The 21,203-nt window shown below is 44.8% G+C and overlaps 1 protein-coding gene across 1 annotated transcript in view; it reads left to right on the forward strand.

The window, feature by feature from the left end:
* LOC123751856 (lateral signaling target protein 2 homolog) overlaps nt 1-16,833 on the forward strand; it is a gene marked incomplete at its 5' end in the record, with an annotated part of 134,174 nt that extends 117,341 nt beyond the window's left edge. The window contains 2 exon segments of the mRNA XM_069315835.1: nt 1,100-1,297; nt 14,240-16,833. Of these exon segments, the coding sequence (XP_069171936.1) occupies nt 1,100-1,297; nt 14,240-14,374 (333 nt within the window).
* Between the last annotated feature and the right edge of the window lie 4,370 nt (nt 16,834-21,203).

Below are 21,203 nucleotides of genomic sequence, written 5' to 3' on the forward strand. Positions count from 1 at the left end.
AAATTTCAGCTTACTCTGTTGGAGTTTGTCTGCATGACTGAAGAAGATCTTGAGAATGTCCATTTACATAATGTAACCTGGCACGACACTCAAATTACTGTACGTGCATTTGGCAAGGTCAATTTTGACTGCCAGCTGCTGAAGCATTACTGGTTGATGGCTCTTGGCTTTCTGGTGAGGCTTCACTGGTTGAAGGTCCTAGGTCTGCTTGGTAGGCTTTGTGTGTTGAGTCCTTAACTTACTTGCGAGGCTTCGCTGGTTGATTGTCCTTGACTTGCTTGTGAGGCTTTGCTGGTTGTCCTTAACTGGCTTGCGAGGCTTCGCTGGTTGTCCTTGACTGGCTTGCGAGGCTTCGCTGGTTGTCCTTGACTGGCTTGCGAGGCTTCACTGGTTGTCCTTAACTGGCTTGCGAGGCTTCGCTGGTTGTCCTTGACTGGCTTGCGAGGCTTCGCTGGTTGTCCTTGACTGGCTTGTGAGGCTTCGCTGGTTGTCCTTGACTGGCTTGCGAGGCTTCGCTGGTTGAAGAGCCTTGGCATGCTGTCCTTACCAAATAAGAATCAAGTTTGACTTGCCTGCTGTGTTCATTGGCCTATCTTAGGTTGAACCTTACCACCGACTTTCTTGGGGCCCATGGCTTGGTATATAATAATCACTTTTATGTTCAGAAACAAAAAAACTGAAAACAATTAAATTCTTTATGTTCAATATTCAATATATTCGAGTGTGATCATCATTAGGTGGGAGGTACTGGTAAACTGAAGCATGCCTCATCCTTGCCACCAGGAACCACGCGCTCAGTCAACCCATACGTGTATCGACAAATTCGCCAAGCGAGGCAAAGTTCGCAAACCGAGTCAAATTTTTCAAAGAAATTGAACTCGTAAATCGAAAAATACGTAAAGTGGAGTTTTCGTAAACTGAGGTTGGGCTGTACTCTTACTTCATTCTACATATTTTTATATCAATTTTATTCATTTTTTGAGTAATTACAGTATTACAAAAATTAAATTTTTATTTTCCTATTTCTAAATGTATAGGTATAAAGGTAATCATTACGTATTCAATAATTGTCGTCAATAATCATTTTGCCTTCTTTCAGTCAATGGTAACTCGAGATGGCGTTGAACTAGTTTCATCCAGCAGCCCCAGAGAACGAAACAACGAGTCTGGTCGTCGACGGCGTCGGGTCCAAGAACCCCCAGTATGGGTGCCTGACCAGCAAGCCCCGAGGTGCATGGCGTGTGGGGCAGCTTTTACTATGGTACGCAGGCGCCACCACTGCAGAAATTGTGGCAAGGTATGTGCCTGGTAATGTACAGTGTTAGATTCCTGCACCTTCTATAAATTTCATTAAAAAATTATGAAAACACCAAGAACTTATGGGAAGAATTACATTAAGAACTTTAAGAATAGTTCAGAGTTCTCGGGACTTTTAAAGTTGCTTTCCCTTACTGATGAAATACAAGAAAATATTCTGCAATTTACTCAGGCTTAAGAAAATAATAAAAGGTTAGTACTCTGCAAACTCAAGAAGTTTTTGCTTCTAAACTTAGGGAATTTGCCTACAGTGGTGAAAGTCCTGGTGGTGGTTATTTCAAAACCCAGCATTGAATGTAATGATATGCATATTTCTGGTAGAGCCCCAGTGGCTCCCTGTGGCTATCTTGCTGAGATTGTTTTAATCTGCTAGTCACATGAGTTGTACGAGTTCATTTGGCCTACTGGGGACCAGTGCCAAAATCTGACCCCTCCACATGAGGCACAGGGAGCCTCGTTCCCAGGAAATGACATTCCGCCATTTTCCCAGGAAAGCATCCAGAAAGTGAAGCTTTAGAGGCAACTGCTGGGTTCATAAGACTCAATGTCATGAGACTGCTAAACAACTCCCCAAACAATTCAAAATAAAATATAAAACCCAAAACTAGTTAGAACCTGTTAGTACCAATTGCCATCACCAGGCGACCCGGAACTCCGTTCAGCATCAGCAATCAGAACAGTTCAGGAGCAGATAAAACACAGCAGTGAACCAATGAACATGAAAGGGGGGGAGGGAGGGAGGGAGATAGAAAACCAGCTGGGCTCTACCAGAAAGAGGTGTTCTATTGCATTCAACGCTGGGTTTTGGGAGGAGTTCCCATGGTGGCGCTCTGTAGCAAATAACCACAGAGAAAAATAGAGGGGCTTACTAGAGAGGAGGAGTGGCAGCTGGCACTAAGGCAAAATAAAGACCAACGGCTGAGAACATGACCCAGGGCAACAAACATACTCGCTAGAAAGGAGATGAGAGAGATATCAAATAATATCCCAAATCTACACAGTAAAATAGCAACATACTGTAGTGAATAATATGGAAGAAAATACAGAATAAAACCAGTGAAGTACAGGGGTGCCATAGGCACAACCTGAGAACAATGTATAAACATCAGAGGTCCGCGGTTGTTCAACATCCTCCCAACAAGTATAAGAAATATTGCCGGAACAACCGTTGCCATCTTCAAGAGAAAGCTAGATAATTTTCTTCAAGGAGTGCCGGACCAATCGGACTGTGGTGGTTATGTGGGCCTGCGGGCCGCTCCACGCAACAGCCTGTTGGACCAAGCTCTCGCAAGTCAAGCCTGGCCTCGGGTAGTAGAAGAACTCCCAGAGCTCCATCAACCAGGTACCAAGCAGGTAACACAGGACCAAAGAAGACCTGGGACATTGACTAAATACCTGGGTGCCATGACCCCTGTTAGCCTGCCAAAACCCCGAGCCCAAATATCCACCTAAGACCTACTAGAAGTGTGTGAGAGCAGCATATTTGTGAATGTCATGGGCCTGGGGATACAGCAAGCTGGCTGTGTCATCAATGTCCTTAATGACACTGTGGACAACCTGAGAAATGTGCCTTGGAATAGGGCGACCAAGGAAACTGGATCAACCGAAAGAGCATCCACTGGATTTGAACTGGTGGCACGCAGCTAGCTACGAATTGCCACCACCAGACACACCAAATGATGCACCCCTGCCTGAATCAACCGAGCATCGTTAACCAAAGAACTCCTCTAGAAGCCAGCCAGCTCATTCTTTGCCAGAAAAGGAGGAGACAGTGCAAATGAAGAGCCATGAGCAGGCCAGAGGTGAAAACTACCAGAGACAACTTGTGGAATGGATCTGCAGAGGAATCTACATTAAAAGCCAACAACAGTGGCTCTGCCAGTGTTGTACAATAAGAGGCAACAGTATTAGGAATGAGGTGAGAAACAACTATGAAAGGAACGATAATACTACACAAATCGAAACTGAAGAGGGATGGCAGAGACAGAAAGAAGCAAAATGAGCACCAAGCTACTTAATACTGTTGCCTGGAAGACAAACACAAGTGGAAACCAATAACCCAGCCATCTGTGGGCCATAAAAATGTTGATATATTTGCATCTGGAAGTCTAAACATGAAAAGACATGGAGCTGCAAGATACGTCGCCAGTCCATTTATCTGGAAATGCGGAGCCACGGAAAAATGTCCGGGTTCAGACACCGGGCTAAGTGAGCCAGAAACCAAGAATGAACCTGCAACTAATGAACCGGAAATATTTTGGTTCATTGATGTTCAATGCGCATCAGTTCTACCTCCTTGTTTGTCTCTAACTCCAACTTCTTGGTTTCTTTCTTCTCAAGCTGTAGCTGGGTGGCGCGCTCCTCCCACTGCAGCTGGGCTTCGCTCTCCCACTCCTCTCATGGCAGCTGCAACCGCAACTTGTGCTTGCAGCTGCCACTCACACTCTTCCCACCTCAGCCATGCCTTCGTGCACACGCTCCACTCGCTGCAGCTGCCATTCGGGCTCTTCCCGCCTCAACTACACCTCACGCTCACACTCCTGTCGCTGATCCTCCAGCTGCAATTTCAACATATCCAGCTTCACACTTCTACTTCCGCTGGAGCCACTGCTGCTTCCTCCATCGCTTCGGGTCCTCCCAGCACTGACAGGTTCCTGAGACTGTTCGCCCACAGGAGCCTCTTCTCGCGCCCTGAGCTGAGCAGCAATCTCTAGATGTCCCTCTGCTAATCTCAATGTCAGCCTTATACCAAAATGGTCTGCCAATTGTCGAAGTGCAGTGCAGTGATGAAGTGTTCCTAGTGCAGCCCTCCAGCACACTTTCATCACGTGACTCAAAAACTCTGCTACTTTGCTATCCTCCATCTCCATTCTCTTAGGCTACCCAAGCAATTACTGCACACACTTAATTATACTGCTACCCTAGCAAGGATCCTGGCAAGGTCTCCACTTATGGCAACCCTGGCATACTATCACCACACTCCAATCCTAGCAAGGTCTCCACTTATGGCAACTTTGGCGTACTGTCACCACACTCCAATCCTGGCAAGGTCTCCACTTATGGCAACCTTGGCATACTGTCACCACACTCCAATCCTGGCAAGGTCTCCACTTATGGCAACTTTGGCGTACTGTCACCACACTCCAATCCTGGCAAGGTCTCCACTTAATGTTGTGGGTCTTAGCCCCCCTCCTGGTGGGTGTCACTGATCACCACAGGGTGGGGGCACCTTAGTCCACTACAGGTTGAGTTCCTTCCACAAACCCGGCCTGGCGCACCCATAGCAAGTAAAGTAACTCGTTCCTCCTTGGCCTCCTCCTGTAGGTGTGTCCATAAACACAAAAGCTCAGGCCCCTTCGATCGAGCTGCCCAACATAAATTAGTTCAACAGGTCGCCGACTGAGTCCACTTGTACACGCGGTCCAGTAACACTAGCTCAATGGTGTTATAATATTCCCAGTATAGTACTTCCTGAAAGGGTATGGTGTGCAACAACTCACTCACTATAGCCATAGAGAAAATAGAAGAGATAACAATCACAGTAGTAAAAACATGAAGGTTTACTGGATAATATCTACATTGGCCAACTGGTGAAAACTTCCGCTGCTCCGGTAGAATGGCAACACTCGTGGAAATATACACCTCTGGCAACTCCCTCCACTGTCACCACTGGAACATTATCTAACACAGTGAAGAGTTACAAACCTATTAATTAACACTTTTCTGAGAACTTCACTTGGATTTACGGGCGGTTTAGATAAGCGCTTGTCGGATCACGACGTAAATTTACGGTCCGTGTTATAGTCGGTATTTACTACTCGATCGACTTGGGGTTTGTATGAATATGTTTGCCATTAAATTTTCGTTTTCTCCAATAGGCACAGTGCCTATTTGAGAAAACGGCAATGTATTGTAACTTAGAGGAGAGACTATTGAGTTGGTGACACAACGAGGGTAATCGCCCACTCCACACACTCTTGTGTTGGCCGCGATCATGATTCTACATTTATATGCATATGTCTGTGTAGAGAATTTTATTCCGAACACTATACAAACAAAAAAAACTGGTGTGAAACAAGTATAAACTTGAAAAACATGAGCAAAGTAAAAACTTTTTACGCTCACGGGTACAAACACGCGTAAGATTTTATTCGCCGCAAATTTATTTGACGCTCTGTTGGCCAATTCTACCCATGTTCTTATAGAACTTTTTATTGCGAACACATTGCTATAAAAATGAAATACGTAGCTCGAGAAATAATGTCAGGACAGTGAAATAAGTATAAACTTTCAAAGCGCTGCATCACAACAGTGTCGTCGCTGCTGAAATCACGGCTAACGCTTCGCCCAGTTCCCACACTCGTGCGGAACATAATTAGACATTGATAGGCATATGTCTGGGTGGGGAATTTCATTGCGAGTTCAGTGATATCAAAATAAGCGCTGTAGGATGACTGTGAGGCTGGCAACAAACGAAAGAGTATGAACATTTACTTCCTGTTTGGGTGCCACGGCGAGTCATCTTCGTGTTTATTTACTTCGTGGTGGGATAGCAAATGCTTTGGTGACATTTTATGCATATGATCTTGTAGAGAATTTTATTGCCAACGCATTGATACCAAAATGAAAAACGTAGCTCGAGAATTGATGTTAGGAGCGTGAAAAGATTATACACTTTTTTGTGTTTACGCTTGAGCGCCCAGAACGCCGCGCGCACAAGGCGCTTTTTTTTTTTCACAAGTGCCGCGCGCACTAAAGTGTTAAGATTTCAACTTAGATTCAACAGAGCAGAGGAAGTTGTTAATTAAACACGTGGGACAAAATCTTACTGAAGTGACCATACGAGTCATAAATACTCATACTCTGCCCAAGTAAAACAGAAACAAGCAACACTTAGTGGGCCAGCCAGAGGCTTAAGGCCCACACAGGAATATCCCTGGAAAAAAAAAAATCCAAACTTTCCTTGGATATCACTCCAGCACTTATTTATCTTACCTGCACATATACATAAGTAAGCCTAGCAATTATTCATAAAAAGTGTCTGGATTATATCTCTCCAATCGCTGTTATTTCATACTGAAAACATATATATATCTATATCTGTACACACATCAATGAGCCTGAAAATCCCCTTACATTAAATCCAACATATTACTCCTTATTAGAGAAACTCAACCTAACACAAGGGACAATGGTAGGCGAAAGATTATCTACTTTATCAATCCACTACACGAGTCGTGGACTCCACATCGCCATGGCCGGCGTTATCTTGAGGTTATCTTCAGATGATTTCGAGGCTTAGTGTCCCCTCGGCCCAGTCCTCGCCGACCAGGCCTCCACCCCCAGGAAGCAGCCCGTAGCAGCTGTCTAACTCCCAGGTACCTATTTAGTGCTAGGTAACAGGGACATCAGGGTGAAAGAAACTTTTCGCCCATTTGTCTCCGCCTCCACCGGGGATCGAACCCGAAACCTCAGGACTACAAATCTGAAGCGCTGTCCACCCAGCTGTCAGGCGCCCTCGTGGTCCAATTTTTCATAGGTATACTCTGCGATGACAGGTGGTGTTAGGCTCGTCTTATTTCCACGGCTGACTCGTAGGCTGGCTCTTCTTCTCCATGCACGTTTCTCACTTGCAGCTCCTCCTCCGTGTACACGTTGAGAACACAGCAGACTGGCACCCCTCTCAGCCTTCTCCCTCTGCTCACTGATCTGTTGCCAGTTTTCCTGCAGTCTCATCGCCTGCAACTATCCTTATTTCTCAGTAGACCCACTCTGTGACCCACTCACAGGTACTCTGAGAGAGAACTCTATCAACATCAGAGGCCCGAGACTGTTCAACACGCTTCCGCTACACATAAGGGGCATAACTGGCCAACCCCTCAGTGTTCAAGAGAGAACTGGATAAGCACCTCCAAAGGATACCTGATCAACCAGGCTGTGACTCATACGTCAGGCTGCGAGCAGCCGCGTCCAACAGCCTGGTTGATCAGTCCAGCAACCAGGAGGCCTGGTCGACGACCAGGCCGCAGGGACGCTAAGCCCCGGAAGCACCTCAAGGTAACCTCAAGGTAGGACCCAGTCAGTCGTCTCTTCAGCCTCACACTGCTACCAATGCTGGAGGCTTGCAGGATATGTGACGCACCCATCGTAGTACCGCCTCCAGACGTTCACAGGTCTTGTCAGCCTCTAGTCCTTGTGTCCTTTTCCACCAGCGAAGCTCTGCCCCCAGATGACGCTGTAAGAGATAAAAAGCCTTCCTCGTTGTCTACACTTGTAACTTTGGCTGAATAATATCTTCCTGAGGGTTCTTCGCCTCTCATGCTAAAGAGCTTTTGAGTGCACTTCTGCTTGGTTCCGCCACAGTGGAAGCTCTCTCGCACTTTCAAGCAGAGATGCGTGATGTCATGCAACGTCACTCTGGGGCGCCACGCCATTGGTCAACTGGGCCAAGCCCCCGCCCTTAACCAATCAGTAGACAGCTAACACTGCTCCCACAATGCACCATAGCCACAGTACAAAGTAGTACCTTCTCCTTCAGCAGTAAAGCTCTCCTCCTCCACCATATTTATCCTGATAGAAAAATCCTAAAGCTATTTTCCAAAGAAAAATTCATAATTGCCATCAACTGATATCTCGGGCAACTTCTCCTTAAATGTACAAAATCACTTCAACATTCTCAAGGTACATACAAATCAGAAAGTTATGACTCTTACATGCGGGATATAGGGTAAAATAGGGCTGAACTCAGTAACATGTTGTTGCTTGCTTCATCAGGTACAATGTATCATTGGGTATTAGGTCTCAAATCATGTGTATAAATATGCTATCACAGTACTTAAAAGGGCATTCTAACAATGATAAAATATTCAAAATTTTACTTTAGATTTATGAGCATGTAATGTTAATTGGTATGTCAGTTAGTATTTCACCTTAAGAGCAGTCAAATTATAATTACTCTTTTCTGAGGGAAGCCCCTTCGGCTCCTTGGAGCTTTCCAGGCTGATATGGCTATAACACACAGAAATCACAGTAGCATGATGCATCAAATGAACAAATCCACAAGGGCTGTGATGAGGGTTCGAACCTACCTCTGAGAAGATCCCAGATGCTGCCTTAATTGACTGTGCTACAACATGGTAAAAGAATTGCAACCAGAACTTCTACTGACCTTTACCATATCGTAGCTCAGTCAATTAAGGTAGAGTCTGGGATCCTCTCAGACGGAGGTTCGAACCTTCGTCTCGGCCCTTGTGGATTTGTTCATTTGATGTGGATATATTAGACTTTGTCATCAGTCAATGTGAATGGAGTTCTAGGCCTACTGGAGACCACGAGGCAGAACTTGGCCAACCCTCAGAGAGGCATGAGGAGCAATAGCCTATAGGAGCAACTATAGGAGCAACAAAAATATAAATATATATATATATATATATATATATATATATATATATATATATATATATATAATTAATTAATTTCTCTTTATACTTCTTGGTGGTATCTCCTGCTAGGCCCCCGTGAGTGGAAACATCCCGGAGGGTTCAGCTTTTAGTACGTTTGGTTGGTAGGTATTTGGGCGCCGGTTCGCAGTACCCTGCCTGGGCTTCCCTTAGGTGGTTTCCCGTCTAAGGGCCCTGGGAAACCCCGCAGGGGCACTCTGGTTCAATGGATGCGACCTCTGAGTCAACTCTCATCTTGTGCGAGCTGAAAGCACAAGAAAGCAAGCTTGAAGCAAGCTCATCTGGCCCCTTGTCTCAGGGTGACATTCACTGGTTCTGCCTCCGTCATGCTGCCTGTTGGGTCGGTGACACCTTCGACTCAGAGTCCTGTGAGTTCTGTTGCTTGTTTGTGACTCGGTACACTCAGTCCACTGATGACTCTTCGGGTGCAAGCAGCTCAGGCATTGCGTGTTAGGTTTAGGTTGGTTGCTGACCCGGAAGCCCCGAGGCTGCCCAGTTTTGGTTATAAGAACCCGGACTTTGGGGTGTTGATTGCTTCGACCTTGGTTCAGTCTGCGCCCATTCATTCTTTCCCTGCTGTGATTCGTTCTGCTCCTGCCCCCTGCTTCCAGCTCCAAAGCGTCTGAGGGTTTCAGAGTCGGGGCAGGGTTAAGTTGGGTTTGAGACTCGGGCATTGTCTCGGGGGATGCCCCTTCCCGGGTGGCGACAGAGGTGTTCGAGCCAGTTCCTCCTGTCGAAGCGTCTGGGTCTGACCAGTAGGCCCCCCAGCCTTCCTGCTTTTATTTGCTGCTCCGACCTTTTCGGGGTTTTGGAGGATGGCTCGGCCCCGGGACCTGCCGTTGGGGTTTCTGGTGCGGGGGAGAGGCTGATTTGGGGGGCTTGGGCCCCATTGGACCCTACTTGGGTTTTTGTGCCCTTAGAGCAGGGTTTACTGTTACACGGAGTGAGGGTATTCTCCCCCCCCCCCCCACCTCCTCTGTGTACGAGTCAGAGTTGGTGTCAGTCCCTCCCCAAGTTCGGTTCTGTCCCCCTTCGGGTCCGTTGGTCCTGTCCTTCCAGAGGTTTTCAGCTTCCTGCTTCCCTCCTCATACGGTGCGGGACGCTATTGCTGTTTATCTCCTGCATGATCCAAAATTTGCCTCCATAATGGATCCTACTTCATTCAGGATTGGAACTTCTTTTCCTCACCGGGTTTGTTATGAGGTTCCGGAGTCATCCTGCCCTGTTTTCTTGTTGGAGGCTTGGCTTACGTTTTGTCGGTCCTGTGCGCTGGAGTGGCGGGAGGCTGGGACCGTGGTCCAGGTTTTCCGGGGGGGGGGTGAGTTTGAGTATCTCAATGCGTGCTTGTTCACTCCTTCCCTTCCTCGGGATGTTGGTGTGGTACAGCTTCATGTGCAGGTTCCCTCCCTGTCGGCTGCATTGGTTGCTGAGGACTTGCGTGTGCGTGGCCAGTTGGCTTCAGTCATGTGGTTCTTTTCCCTCCTTGAGCTGTCCTTGGATTGGCTTACGAAGGATGAGGAGCTGGGGGCCGTTCCGAGATCCGGTCCCTTGGTCTCAGCGGCGTGTGCGTTGTCTGCTCTGCTGAAGCTGTTCGTGCCGACCCTGCGGGATGCAGTGTTTCTGTTTTATGCTTCTCGTCTTGTGTGTCGGCAGACAGTGCTCGCTACCTCCGTGGAATCTGCCTGGGCCCTTGCCCTTAGATTTTCATCGTCTTTTTGTACTTTGTTGTTTGCGGAGTCTGCAGTTGGGCAGTATCTGTAGGCAGCTTCTGCTAGTTGTTGTCCGAAGTCGGATTTGTTGGTTCTCCGGGGGGGCTTGTGAGGGTTCCTCCCGGAGGGGCCATTCCAGGGTTCGGGGGTTTCTTCAGGCAGGTGATGCCAGGTTCGGAGCCGGTTCTGCCTTTGGTCCTGCCTTCGTCTGGTCAGCGTGGTGTTCGCTCTGCTCGTCGGTCGGGTTCTCGGCAGGGGCGTCGGCCCTTTCATGGTTTGACCCGTTGACAGGGTGATAGGGGGGGAGGCCCTCATTGTTTGCTCACACCTGGTCTCACGATTTGTGGGCTTTTCAGATGTTTTCCTATGCCCTGCGTTGAGTGGCCCCCTTCCCCTTCTGGGGGTTCGGGGCTGGCGGGACAAGCCTCTTCTCCTGCACTCTGCCGGATCATCTTGGAGTGGGTACGCTTGGGCGTGGTCGAAACGATGACGTCCCTCAGGTAGGTTTCCCGTCTATTCTCAGTCCAGAAATGGGACTGTGTGGACCTGAGGTTCTTTCTGGACTTGTCCCATCAGAACTCCTGGGTCTATTGCCCCTACTTTCGGATGACTACTCTGTCCCAGGTCTGGCTTCTTTTGGAGCCGGGCGCTTGGATGGTGTCCCTGAACCTCCGGGACGCTTATTGGTATGTCCCGATTCATACAGGGTTCAGGGACTGGCTCAGTGTTCTTGTGGGGTGTCACGCTTACTGCTTTCATTGCCTTCCATTAAGCTTGAACCTGGCACCTCGTGTGTCTACACGCCTTACCAGGGTCATGGTGGCTCATCTGTGTCTTTTTAGAGGTTCGGGTCCTGGCCTACCTCGACGACTGGTTGGTGTGGGCTCCCAACCAGTCCGCATGTCTGCTCGCTGGGGGTTTTGGTTCTTTCTCACTGGGTTCGGGTTCCTGGTGGACTGGCAGAAGTCACATCTGGTTTTCTCTCAGGTTCGGTCTTGGCTGGGTCTTGTGTGGGACTCTCAGACCGCTTCCTCATTTCTCCCTCCGGTTTCTCTGCTTCGGCTGTAGTCCTGCCTTCATTTGTTTGGGGGGGGGGGGGATCCCAGGTCACTGCTCGAGGGTTTGTGCAGAAGCCTGAACTTTGCCGTGATGGTCTACTCGCCAGGTCGGGTTTGTTTTCGTCAATTGTTCTGGATCCTTCAGGCACGTCCCTTCCATCTCTTTCGCGATCGCTGGGTTCGGCCTCTGGGGGGCCTCGTGTCAGCTGCTGCATCGCCTGCTTCCTCTTTGGGCTTTTCGGGGTTTAGTGCCTTGGAGCCTACCCGAGCCCTCGCTCAATGTGTTCACAGATACGTCGTCTCTTGGCTGGGGCTTTGTGACTAGTGCTCACCAGGCCAGTCAGGGGCAGTGCGGTCCGTCCTTCCATTGGGCCGTAGCACGGTACGGGAGTTTGCAGCGGTGTGGGTGTCGCTTTAGAAAGTAAGGGATGCTCGTGGATCAACGATCTTGCTCCATTTGGACTGCTCCCTAGTGGTTCATTGCCTGAACCGTGGGGGCTCGATGCAGTCCTTGGCACTTTGGGGCTGGTCGCTTTGGGTGTCTCATCTGCTGAGTTCTAGGGGGTTTGCATCTCCTAGCTGTTCACATTCGGGGGGTGTACAATGTCCTGGCGGACGGCGTGTCTCAGTTCATTTCCCCGTCTACGAAATGGACGGTCTACGCTGACTTGTTCCATTGGCGGTGCTGGACGTACGGGCCCCCAGAGTTGGACCTCTTAGCGTCGGCGGTTGAGGCATCTTCTGTATTATGTGGAGTCCTTCCCCCAACTGTGAGGCCGTCGGGGTCAATGCCTTTCGACAGGACTGTTCGAGGTGGAGTTACCTTCATCTCTTTCCTCCGGTTACGCTGTTGCTCCAGGTCCTGGTTCACTTGGAGACTTACCAGGGGAGAGTTGTCATCTTGGCCCCTTGGTGGCCGACCCAGCCTTGGTTTCAGGTGCTGCTAGTTCGGTGTCCAAACCCAGGGGTCTTCCCACGGCCTCTTTCAGGAGATCGGCCCAGTTTGCTACGTGGCTGGTTCAATCTTCTTGAGTCTTCACGTCTGGTCTTTTTGACTCGAGTCGATCACCATTTATATGGTGATCAGGTAGCTTTTTTGATGGTGTTCCACCTGCGTGCTTCATCTCTGCATAAGTATGTAGTTTCCTTGCGATCCTTTCTTTTTTTTCTTGTCCTTTCGTAGATATACTTCAGTTTCTGATGCGGTGGTGTTGCCCTTTCTCTCATGGTTGTTTCAGGACCATCATCTTATGCCTGATACTGATGCCTCTTATCGTGAGGCGCTGGCAGAGCTGCTGCAGCTTGCATTCAGGGTTAATTTTACTTTGGCGCTGTTCCTCAAGCTGTCTCATATGTTGTTTCATCTCTGGCCTGCTTGTGCACCGCCTGAGCCATCCTGGTCTTTAGATCAAGGCTCTCCTTTCTTTTTTCTCCTCGGTTTGTAGTGGCCCCTTCGGTTCAGGATTGTTTCTCTAAGGCTCTTTTTCCTGTTGGCATTGATCTCTGGGGGTCGGTTCAGGGAGCTTCATGCTCTCCTCCGGCACAAGGGTTTCTGCTCGTTTGGTCCTGTTGGTAGGTTTGTTCGGTTGCGGTTGTCTCTTCCTTTTCTGGCGAAGAATGAATGAGACTGGTGCTTTCTGGTCCTTAGATTGTAGATGCTTGGTTGGTTAAGCCCGGGTTGCATCATGTGTTGTCTGGTTGCGGTTCTTCGCCGTTATTTGCGAGCCACAGCTTCTTTGTCCGGGGACACACGTTTATCCAGTTTCCCTTCTTCCCTGCTCCAGGGTTTGGGTCTCTCGGGTCGTCCGCAGTGCTATTCGGTCTAGCCAGCTTGCAGTCTATTCCGTGTCTATGACGTTCGTAAGTTTGCTGCTCTTGCTGCTGTCTTCAGTAACATGGCTTGGGCCGACATTCAGGCACGGGGTTTTTTTGGCGGTCGAACAGAGTCTTGGCTGCGCACTACCTGGTCAGTGTTCCTGGGCCTAGTCGGGCCTGTGTCGGCGGTTGCAGCCAGTTGTCTCTACTTCGGGTTGAGGAGCGAGTGCCGACCGCCTCCCGGGTAAGCCCCTTTTGTTTTTGTCTTTGGGCAAGTAGCTCCAGGGAGTCAAAAGGGCTTTCCCCAGAAAGCCAGCATTGAATGTAATGAAATGCCATTTTCTGGGTGAGATCCAGAGGCTCCCCGGCAACCCTCCCTCCCTACAGTCGTCAGTTTTTCGTGAGTTTTGACTTCCAGCCTCAGAACTGGGGTGTGGGTAGCCGGAATGAAGGACTGGGGCTCCCCCTTTCCCCAAACGGGGAAGGGGGAGCTGCACAAACAAGCTGCGCTCTGACTTGGTCATGTCATGCTCGTTTGCTCATTTTTGTTTGGGGAGTTCGGTCAACTCGTTCGACTTTCAGTAACAATTTCTTGAAACGAATAGGGGTTTGTTTGGGGGCGCTTACCTTTCTGGATGCCTGACCCGGTCGATGGCAGACATAGAATGCTTCCAATCACACAGGGTTTCTATAGGCCATTGCTCCCCGTGTCTCTCTGAGGGGGCCAGGTTCTGGCTCGTGGTCCCCGGTATGCCTAGAACTCCATTCACACTGACTGATGCCAAAGTCCAATATAATCATATGAGCCTTGATAGCTCCGAGAAACCTTCGAGTCTCGCCCAGAAAATGGCGTTTTATTTCATTCAACGCTTTTTTTCAGGTATTCTGTGCACACTGCAGTCAACATGCAGTGCCACTACCGCATTATGGAATATGGAAGGCTGTGCGTGTGTGTAACGTTTGCTTCCTCTACTATGTCACATTCACTACAGAAACTACAACGCCATCCTCTTGACCCCACCATGTAAGCAGCGAGGATTCTCATCATTATTACCACACTGTGCGCAACCTCGGAGATGACGGCCAACACGATAATCAACACCTGAGTTACCACAGCCTCGACCAACATTACCATTAATATGCACATTTCAATATGCACATGGTAATGTCCAGTGTGGATGCCGTTGTAGCTGCTTCTAACCATAGCAGTTACAGTTGGTGTGTGTGGAGACTCCAACCAGTTAGCTCAGTAAGTAGAACTGGCAACTTCCCGACTAACATGCTGCACTCGTAATCCTAGCGCAGTTGCTAAATAATTAAGCCTCATCCAAATGCCTTATAAGTTGACTGTTAATATTACCAAAGGTGTCTTGCAGTTCATTATGTCAAATTTTAATATAGCTGTCCACAGTATGCAAGATTTTGACGTAGCTTAAGTAGGAAGGTAATAGTATGTTCGTTGATATATTGTGACTTAGATACCATGTATCTAGTACTGTAATTTACATTTTCAACTGTTGTTTATAAAAATGTTATAAAGTCCCGCTGGTTGGGTCACTGCCACACAGATATGTTAGTCACTGGGAGATGTGTGACAAAATAGCACCAAGACAGTACTTTTATTTTGTTTTTGTGAGATTCTACACGTTTCATAAAGTTGCATAATAGCAAATGTACTAAAAATCTACTTAGTAAGTGTATTTTATTAAAACAAATTTTACATGTTTATTTTATGATGTGAGACTCCTGCCTATTCATGTTTGTCTTGTATTTCTATTACAAATATAAATATAAGCAGAATTGGTTTTAGGTTTTAAAAAGGCAACATTGCCGTTATGAAAGAAGCTTATTGTTAGTTGTTGAATGTTGGCAGGTTGTCCTAGTCAAGTACCAATTCCAATATTTAGTCAGATTTCTGTTATAAAAGTAGTTCTTGAAGAAAAGGTGTATTTTTCTTAACGAGACTAGTGCTCACCTAGTTGTGTTTGCGGGGGTTGAGCTCTGGCTCTTTGGTCCCGCCTCTCAACCGTCAATCAACAGGTGTACAGATTCCTGAGCCTATCGGGCTCTGTCATATCTACACTTGATGGCAGTGTGTGCAGCACTGCTCCTGGACCAGGGGTCAAGATTCATTAATTAGGTACGACACCCGCGCCGCTTGCCTTGATCATGGCGGCTTAGTCCGTATTTACTAATCGCTGAACAAGTCTGGAACTGCTGCAGTGTTGTTCTTGACCCAAGGTTATTATTGTTATAAATGGTCTCTTAAGCTTGCCAAGTGTTCAATACAAACCAAGCTGACGGAATTCATGAAGAAAGTGTCTTGTCTGATAAGTGATCACTTAAGTGCTTGATGAACCTTGGACCAAATTGATTGGAGAGGGATTTTAAATGCACAATAATATTGGCTTGAGCTACCTTGTCATGTGCATAATAATAATAAAAAGCGTTCTGGCCAGATTGTCATTGTTCAGATATTTGACTTTGTGTAATAGTTGACATTTGATGAAACCTCAATTTAAAAGTTAACTTCAGTATTTACACTGTAAAGTATTGCACTTTTTCCATTTAATTAATAACAGATTTACTAAAATTATATTATTCATTATTTTTTAGATAATGCAGTCATTTAATAAACTTTGTTGTTTAAGTAGACGTTCTTGAAAATTCCAATTATCACCTATAGACAAGTTTCAGATAGAAAGTTGGGTCAAATGTACAGTACAAAGAAATGAAAATATCTTTAAGGCATAGCTGTTTGAAATTGGAGGACCGCATTTGTACCAAAATTGATTCCAAATGTGTGCGCTCCTCACAAAGGGACCAGGTGGACACACCCATATAATGATTCTTCTGGGCGGCACAGTAATACTTCTTACTTAAATCCTTCACTTTCATATTAATTCCATGTTCTAGTAAAAGCTTAGGAAATAAATCATTGTACATGCAATTATGCATTCATTCATTCACTGAAAAATAACTCCTGTCCAGAAACAAAAGCACTTACTATCCACTTTCTTTTTTCAACCTAATTGTGTCATAGGATTAATTAACATTGAACAAGATCTGAATCCAATTAAAAGTGGCTTAACAGCAGCCACATTTGTTATAGTATTTACAGTATAACTATATTTTTATTCACCGTCATGCTTCCAAGTTAACGTACGTAACTACATACACCACCCACAAAATATACGACATTTGTGCCAATAACTCTACATCTTAATTGTGCCCAACAGTCTGGGTATTTTCTCCAGGCAAATTTGGGCAAGTGGGATTGATGTAACATTTAAGCAACATTGATGACATGAATTAAATGTTACTCGAGCATGTTTTGCCTGCAGAGTTTGAGCAGATGACAGAGGCCATGAACAAGTCATCCCAACACTTGTTTTCCCCTGCTTTTTGCAGCATAGTTTTCACAGATTTGAAAGCCTTTATATTGTGAAATTCTAATAAAGGAAATTTTACATGCATAGATTTATAATTTTTCATTTGGAATTTTTTTTACTTTGAAACTCTTCAATGCAGCCAAAATATTGGGAGAAAATTTTTATGTACAGGAAATTGCAATAATTATGTTACAGTACTGTATGTGCATTAAGAAGGTGCAGGTAACCAGTTAATATATTTCAATATATAATACTAGCTGTTTGATATTGGTAAACAATGTGCAGAGAATAAGTCTCAAGTAACCAAACCCACACATTTGATGGGAAATGACAGTGACGAAAGTTATTTCGTTCGTCACAACTTGACGATGATCTGGGACGGACCAAAACCGTGTTGCTTTCAATTTATTTTGTCTCATATATGTAGGTTTGATTATTCATAACCAGTATTTAATGTTACAAAAAATGCAATACATAATTGTTTTGATATTCTCTTTGAATTTCATCAAGGAAGTTTAATTTTTTATACCTGTAGGTGTAAAATTATATTAGGGCTGGATTTCCGGAGACTATACACTGCCTTGTGTAGTTCCCGAAATCTACAATTTGGTAGTTGTAAAACGGATGAAACGTACTAATTTGATGTTCATTACAATATATATTGAGAGTTTAAAATTGTGTGTTGCATTTGCTATATTTTCTTTCAAATTTTGTTCGTTTGGTTTGAGTTAATCACAGTTTAATTATGTTGCATCATCTTCCATGTGTATACAACTTATTCATGTGCCAGCTATGTACCTGACTGGCAGACTTGTTTTCTGAAGGAAAGACTCTTACATGCTTACCCCTGGGCTGAATTGCCTGACCATTATTTCAAGAATAGTGTAGGAAGTTAACCCAACCCTCGCACATGTGAACATAAAGGAAAGTCGGAATGTTTTGATCTGTTCCGGACCCGTATCAAGTGGTGTCAATTTAATAAGGGTCCAGGACAGACCAAAGCATTGTCATTTTCCCTGTCTTTTCATGTGTGGGGGTTGGGGCATTAATTTTCTGCCATATTGTGATTTATTCTCTGAATATAGTTAAACTCTCTGCCACTCTTGATCCTCATCTGGCAAAAACCTGTTTCTGGAAGGATTGATTCTTATCAAATGATAAGAAATGTCTTTACAGTATATGGAGAATAAATTGAAATTAGTACTGCACATATAAAATAATAATTAGCATTTATTGAAACGAGGTCTTTGACTACAGTGGTTAGGAAGTTATTATTGGTCTTATGATAGAATAACCTCTGACAAAAAGGTAAATTATTCTGATTTGAACAGTAAAGTGCATGAAAAATTAAATGGAAAGCTGTTTACCATTGCTCATAAGATATGAGTCATCCAAGTACGTAGAGTATCTGATGTTTGAAGGTGTCCTCTCCGAGCTTCATGTACAGGTGGGAGATCTTACCAAGTGGAAACTTAAGTCGTTAAATAAGAGTTTTGTAAGAATAATGGTGGTAATACATCATAGCTAACACAAAATGATGAGGATTCATACTTTTTAAGCTATTTGCAAAGAGAAATTTGGGCTTATTATCAGTTATGATCAATAATGGCAGAGTATTCAAAATATTTTTTCAGATTAAGAACACTTGTATTGCTGGACTATACTTTTTTTTTTAATTAAGTAATGCTGCTAATTTTAAGTTTGCTTCTAGCATATTAATTTTGTAATTCCAATCAAATGCTCAAAAAAGTTAATACCATAAGGCATCTCTAAATTGCTATATTGCAAACATTAAAACTAGTGACCCCCCTTTCCAGGTGCCACTTTTGTGTGGCAAAGGGGCACTTGCTTTCCCCTCTGGCTTGTTATAATGACAAGTGACTTAGGGTGCCCACAGTTTTATGATTCCCATTTGGGTCATCAAACTGCTGAAAATGATAGGGTTGGAGCCTGAAGTCGTCAGACACCACCTACAAAGACAATGAGGTGTAGAGAGGGTGGGGGAGGGGGGAGCCTTGCACATAAAGCAATGCACAAAGGGTACTTTTAGTAGCACTCCCTTATCAACAAGAGAAGATACTAATTCGAACAACAGATAAATGAATTTGCCTATGTTCCCATTCCTCCTTATTCCTCAGCCCCTTCTCGGTTTGGTGCCTTCTTTTGACAATTACTTACTTACACCTCAGCCTGGACATACATATCTATTCACACAGACACTGGAATTCTTTATTTTGTTTAAAAATAAATGTAGGCATACAAGGTCTATCGTTTAGCTAACCAAAAGAATTGAAGATCTTGCATCTTCACTATCAATGTTAACATCCCTGTTCCTCATCTCTGAAAGAAGATTCCTGATGAAGTGCACGATCTTCATCTTCGTGGTTCCATTATTGCAGAGCCGATGTCAATCCAAGTAACCTTCATTAACGCACACTCCTGTCTTTGTGACTGTAAATCCTGTGCTAAATTGCAGACTTGACCTTTTATTTTGGTACACTTCTAATAATTGTTTTGTTTTTTTCTCAACTTCAGAGTGTTGTCATTTTGCCACTCCATGCATCAGGCTTATAAATTATTCACTATTAGGTGCTCCACCACTCCATCCACGTATTTTAGAGTTTTATTAAATACATGTTCTGAAATTATATCTGCTACACTGGGTCTGTCTCTGAAGTCTGGTTTGAGGCAGTTCTTTTCCTTAACAAATTCAGCACAAAAGGCACATGATTTGGAGATTTTAACCCCCATTGTCCTGACCAGTCTCGTCTCCATGTTTGATTATTGTGCGTTTTATGTGGTTTTTAGACATGATCGTTTCCTCTCCTTATCCCTATTAGTTCTTGTAAGTGTCAGTGTGTGTGACTTCCAGGTAGATTTAGAGGTGTACATTTAAAATGCCTTTCTTTTGAGTAATTTAGTTGTAGCCATCATTTTGACCTAAAGCATATGAAGCTTCCTGGTAATATTAGTCCAGTTGACTAATAGTCCTAGTTTTATGTAGTCCTAGGCGACCAGGCATAGCTTAAAGTTTTCTATGATGAAAACTTGCGCTGTGACTTTTATTGGGCAGCATATTATTCCCCATTCATTGTTGTTGTTTTATGAGAATCAACTTGTGTATAAAGATAAAATCAACTTCTAGGGGTTGATCTTAAACACCTTCCTGTCATGGTTGTCTCATGTTAGTTACTCCTGAACTGAGTACTCCGGTGTCTTGTCACATACCTCCTGGGCTGGATAGGAGAATGCACCTTTATTTGCACTCCTCCCTAGTGTTGCCTAAATTGAAGTATGTACTGTATATTTGTCCCACATATTAATTAGCTTCACCTATGACCTTTTGTTGCCGTGGCGCTCTACTTCATACAGTCTTGTACCTCGACTCTAGCACCTTTGGTTCTTTTTCCATGGTGTTTGTATGTAGAAACTGAAGTGCTGTCATTACAAGACTGCTACAGTCAATATTGCTTTGGATACTTTGCATAATCCCTCCAACATCCCAGTTCTCGCTTGTACTGTACTGTGACAACTGCACCTTTTCAGATGCCTGTTCCCTCTCCTTTCCACTTCTTTACTCAAAGGGTACCCTTGTTTCACAATTCTCTCTTGGTACATCTACACTGTGCTGCCTCGTATTGTTTCTACCTTACCCCTATGGAGGGGTCCCACCTCTCAAAATTTGTAAAAACCTGAGCTATATGGTGGAAGCTTGGAAGCTGTTGGGTCCCCCCCCCAACAGTCATGAAATGCCTTTTCCTTGAACATTTTCACTGCCAATTGGGTGCTACCGCGCTCTTTACGGATAGGTCAAAATCTGTTGACGGTGTTATCTTCATTATTTTTCTTGATTAACCTTCATTAAAGTGCAGTTATCATATGTTAATTCAAGACATATTTCAGTTATCTTCATATATTGATATAAATGATATTGCCTGAGTTTTACACCACTGATGCTAATATGATTATAGTAGCTCTGTATGAATGTAGTGGAGTTTACCTTGACCCCTGAAAACATCCTGCTATTGTTTCATGATTACCTTATTATGCAAATGTGGTTATCATTGCAAGTGTTACTATGCCAATTCAGTAATCACCAGGGTATAAAACTGCATTATAATTCAACCCGTTCTCGCAAATTTAATAAGTCAATATTGACTTATTAAATATGTGCATAGATGACATACTTAACATAATAGTTTCCCTTGAAAAGCTTCATAGAAAACACCGACCTTACCTAACCTACTTAGTATGTTAAGATAAGCATCTTATTGCTTCGTAATTACAATTATTACCTAACCTATACCTATAATAGGTTAAGTAACAATTGTAATTACGAAGCTATAAGATGCTTATTTTAATATACTAAGTAGGTTAGGTAAGGTCGGTGTTTTGTATGAAGCTTTTCAAGGGAAACTATTATGTTTAGTATGTCACCTATGCACGCAACTA

The sequence above is a fragment of the Procambarus clarkii genome, chromosome 1, assembly GCF_040958095.1.
Source record: "Procambarus clarkii isolate CNS0578487 chromosome 1, FALCON_Pclarkii_2.0, whole genome shotgun sequence".
NCBI classification, from domain to species: Eukaryota; Metazoa; Arthropoda; class Malacostraca; order Decapoda; family Cambaridae; genus Procambarus; species Procambarus clarkii.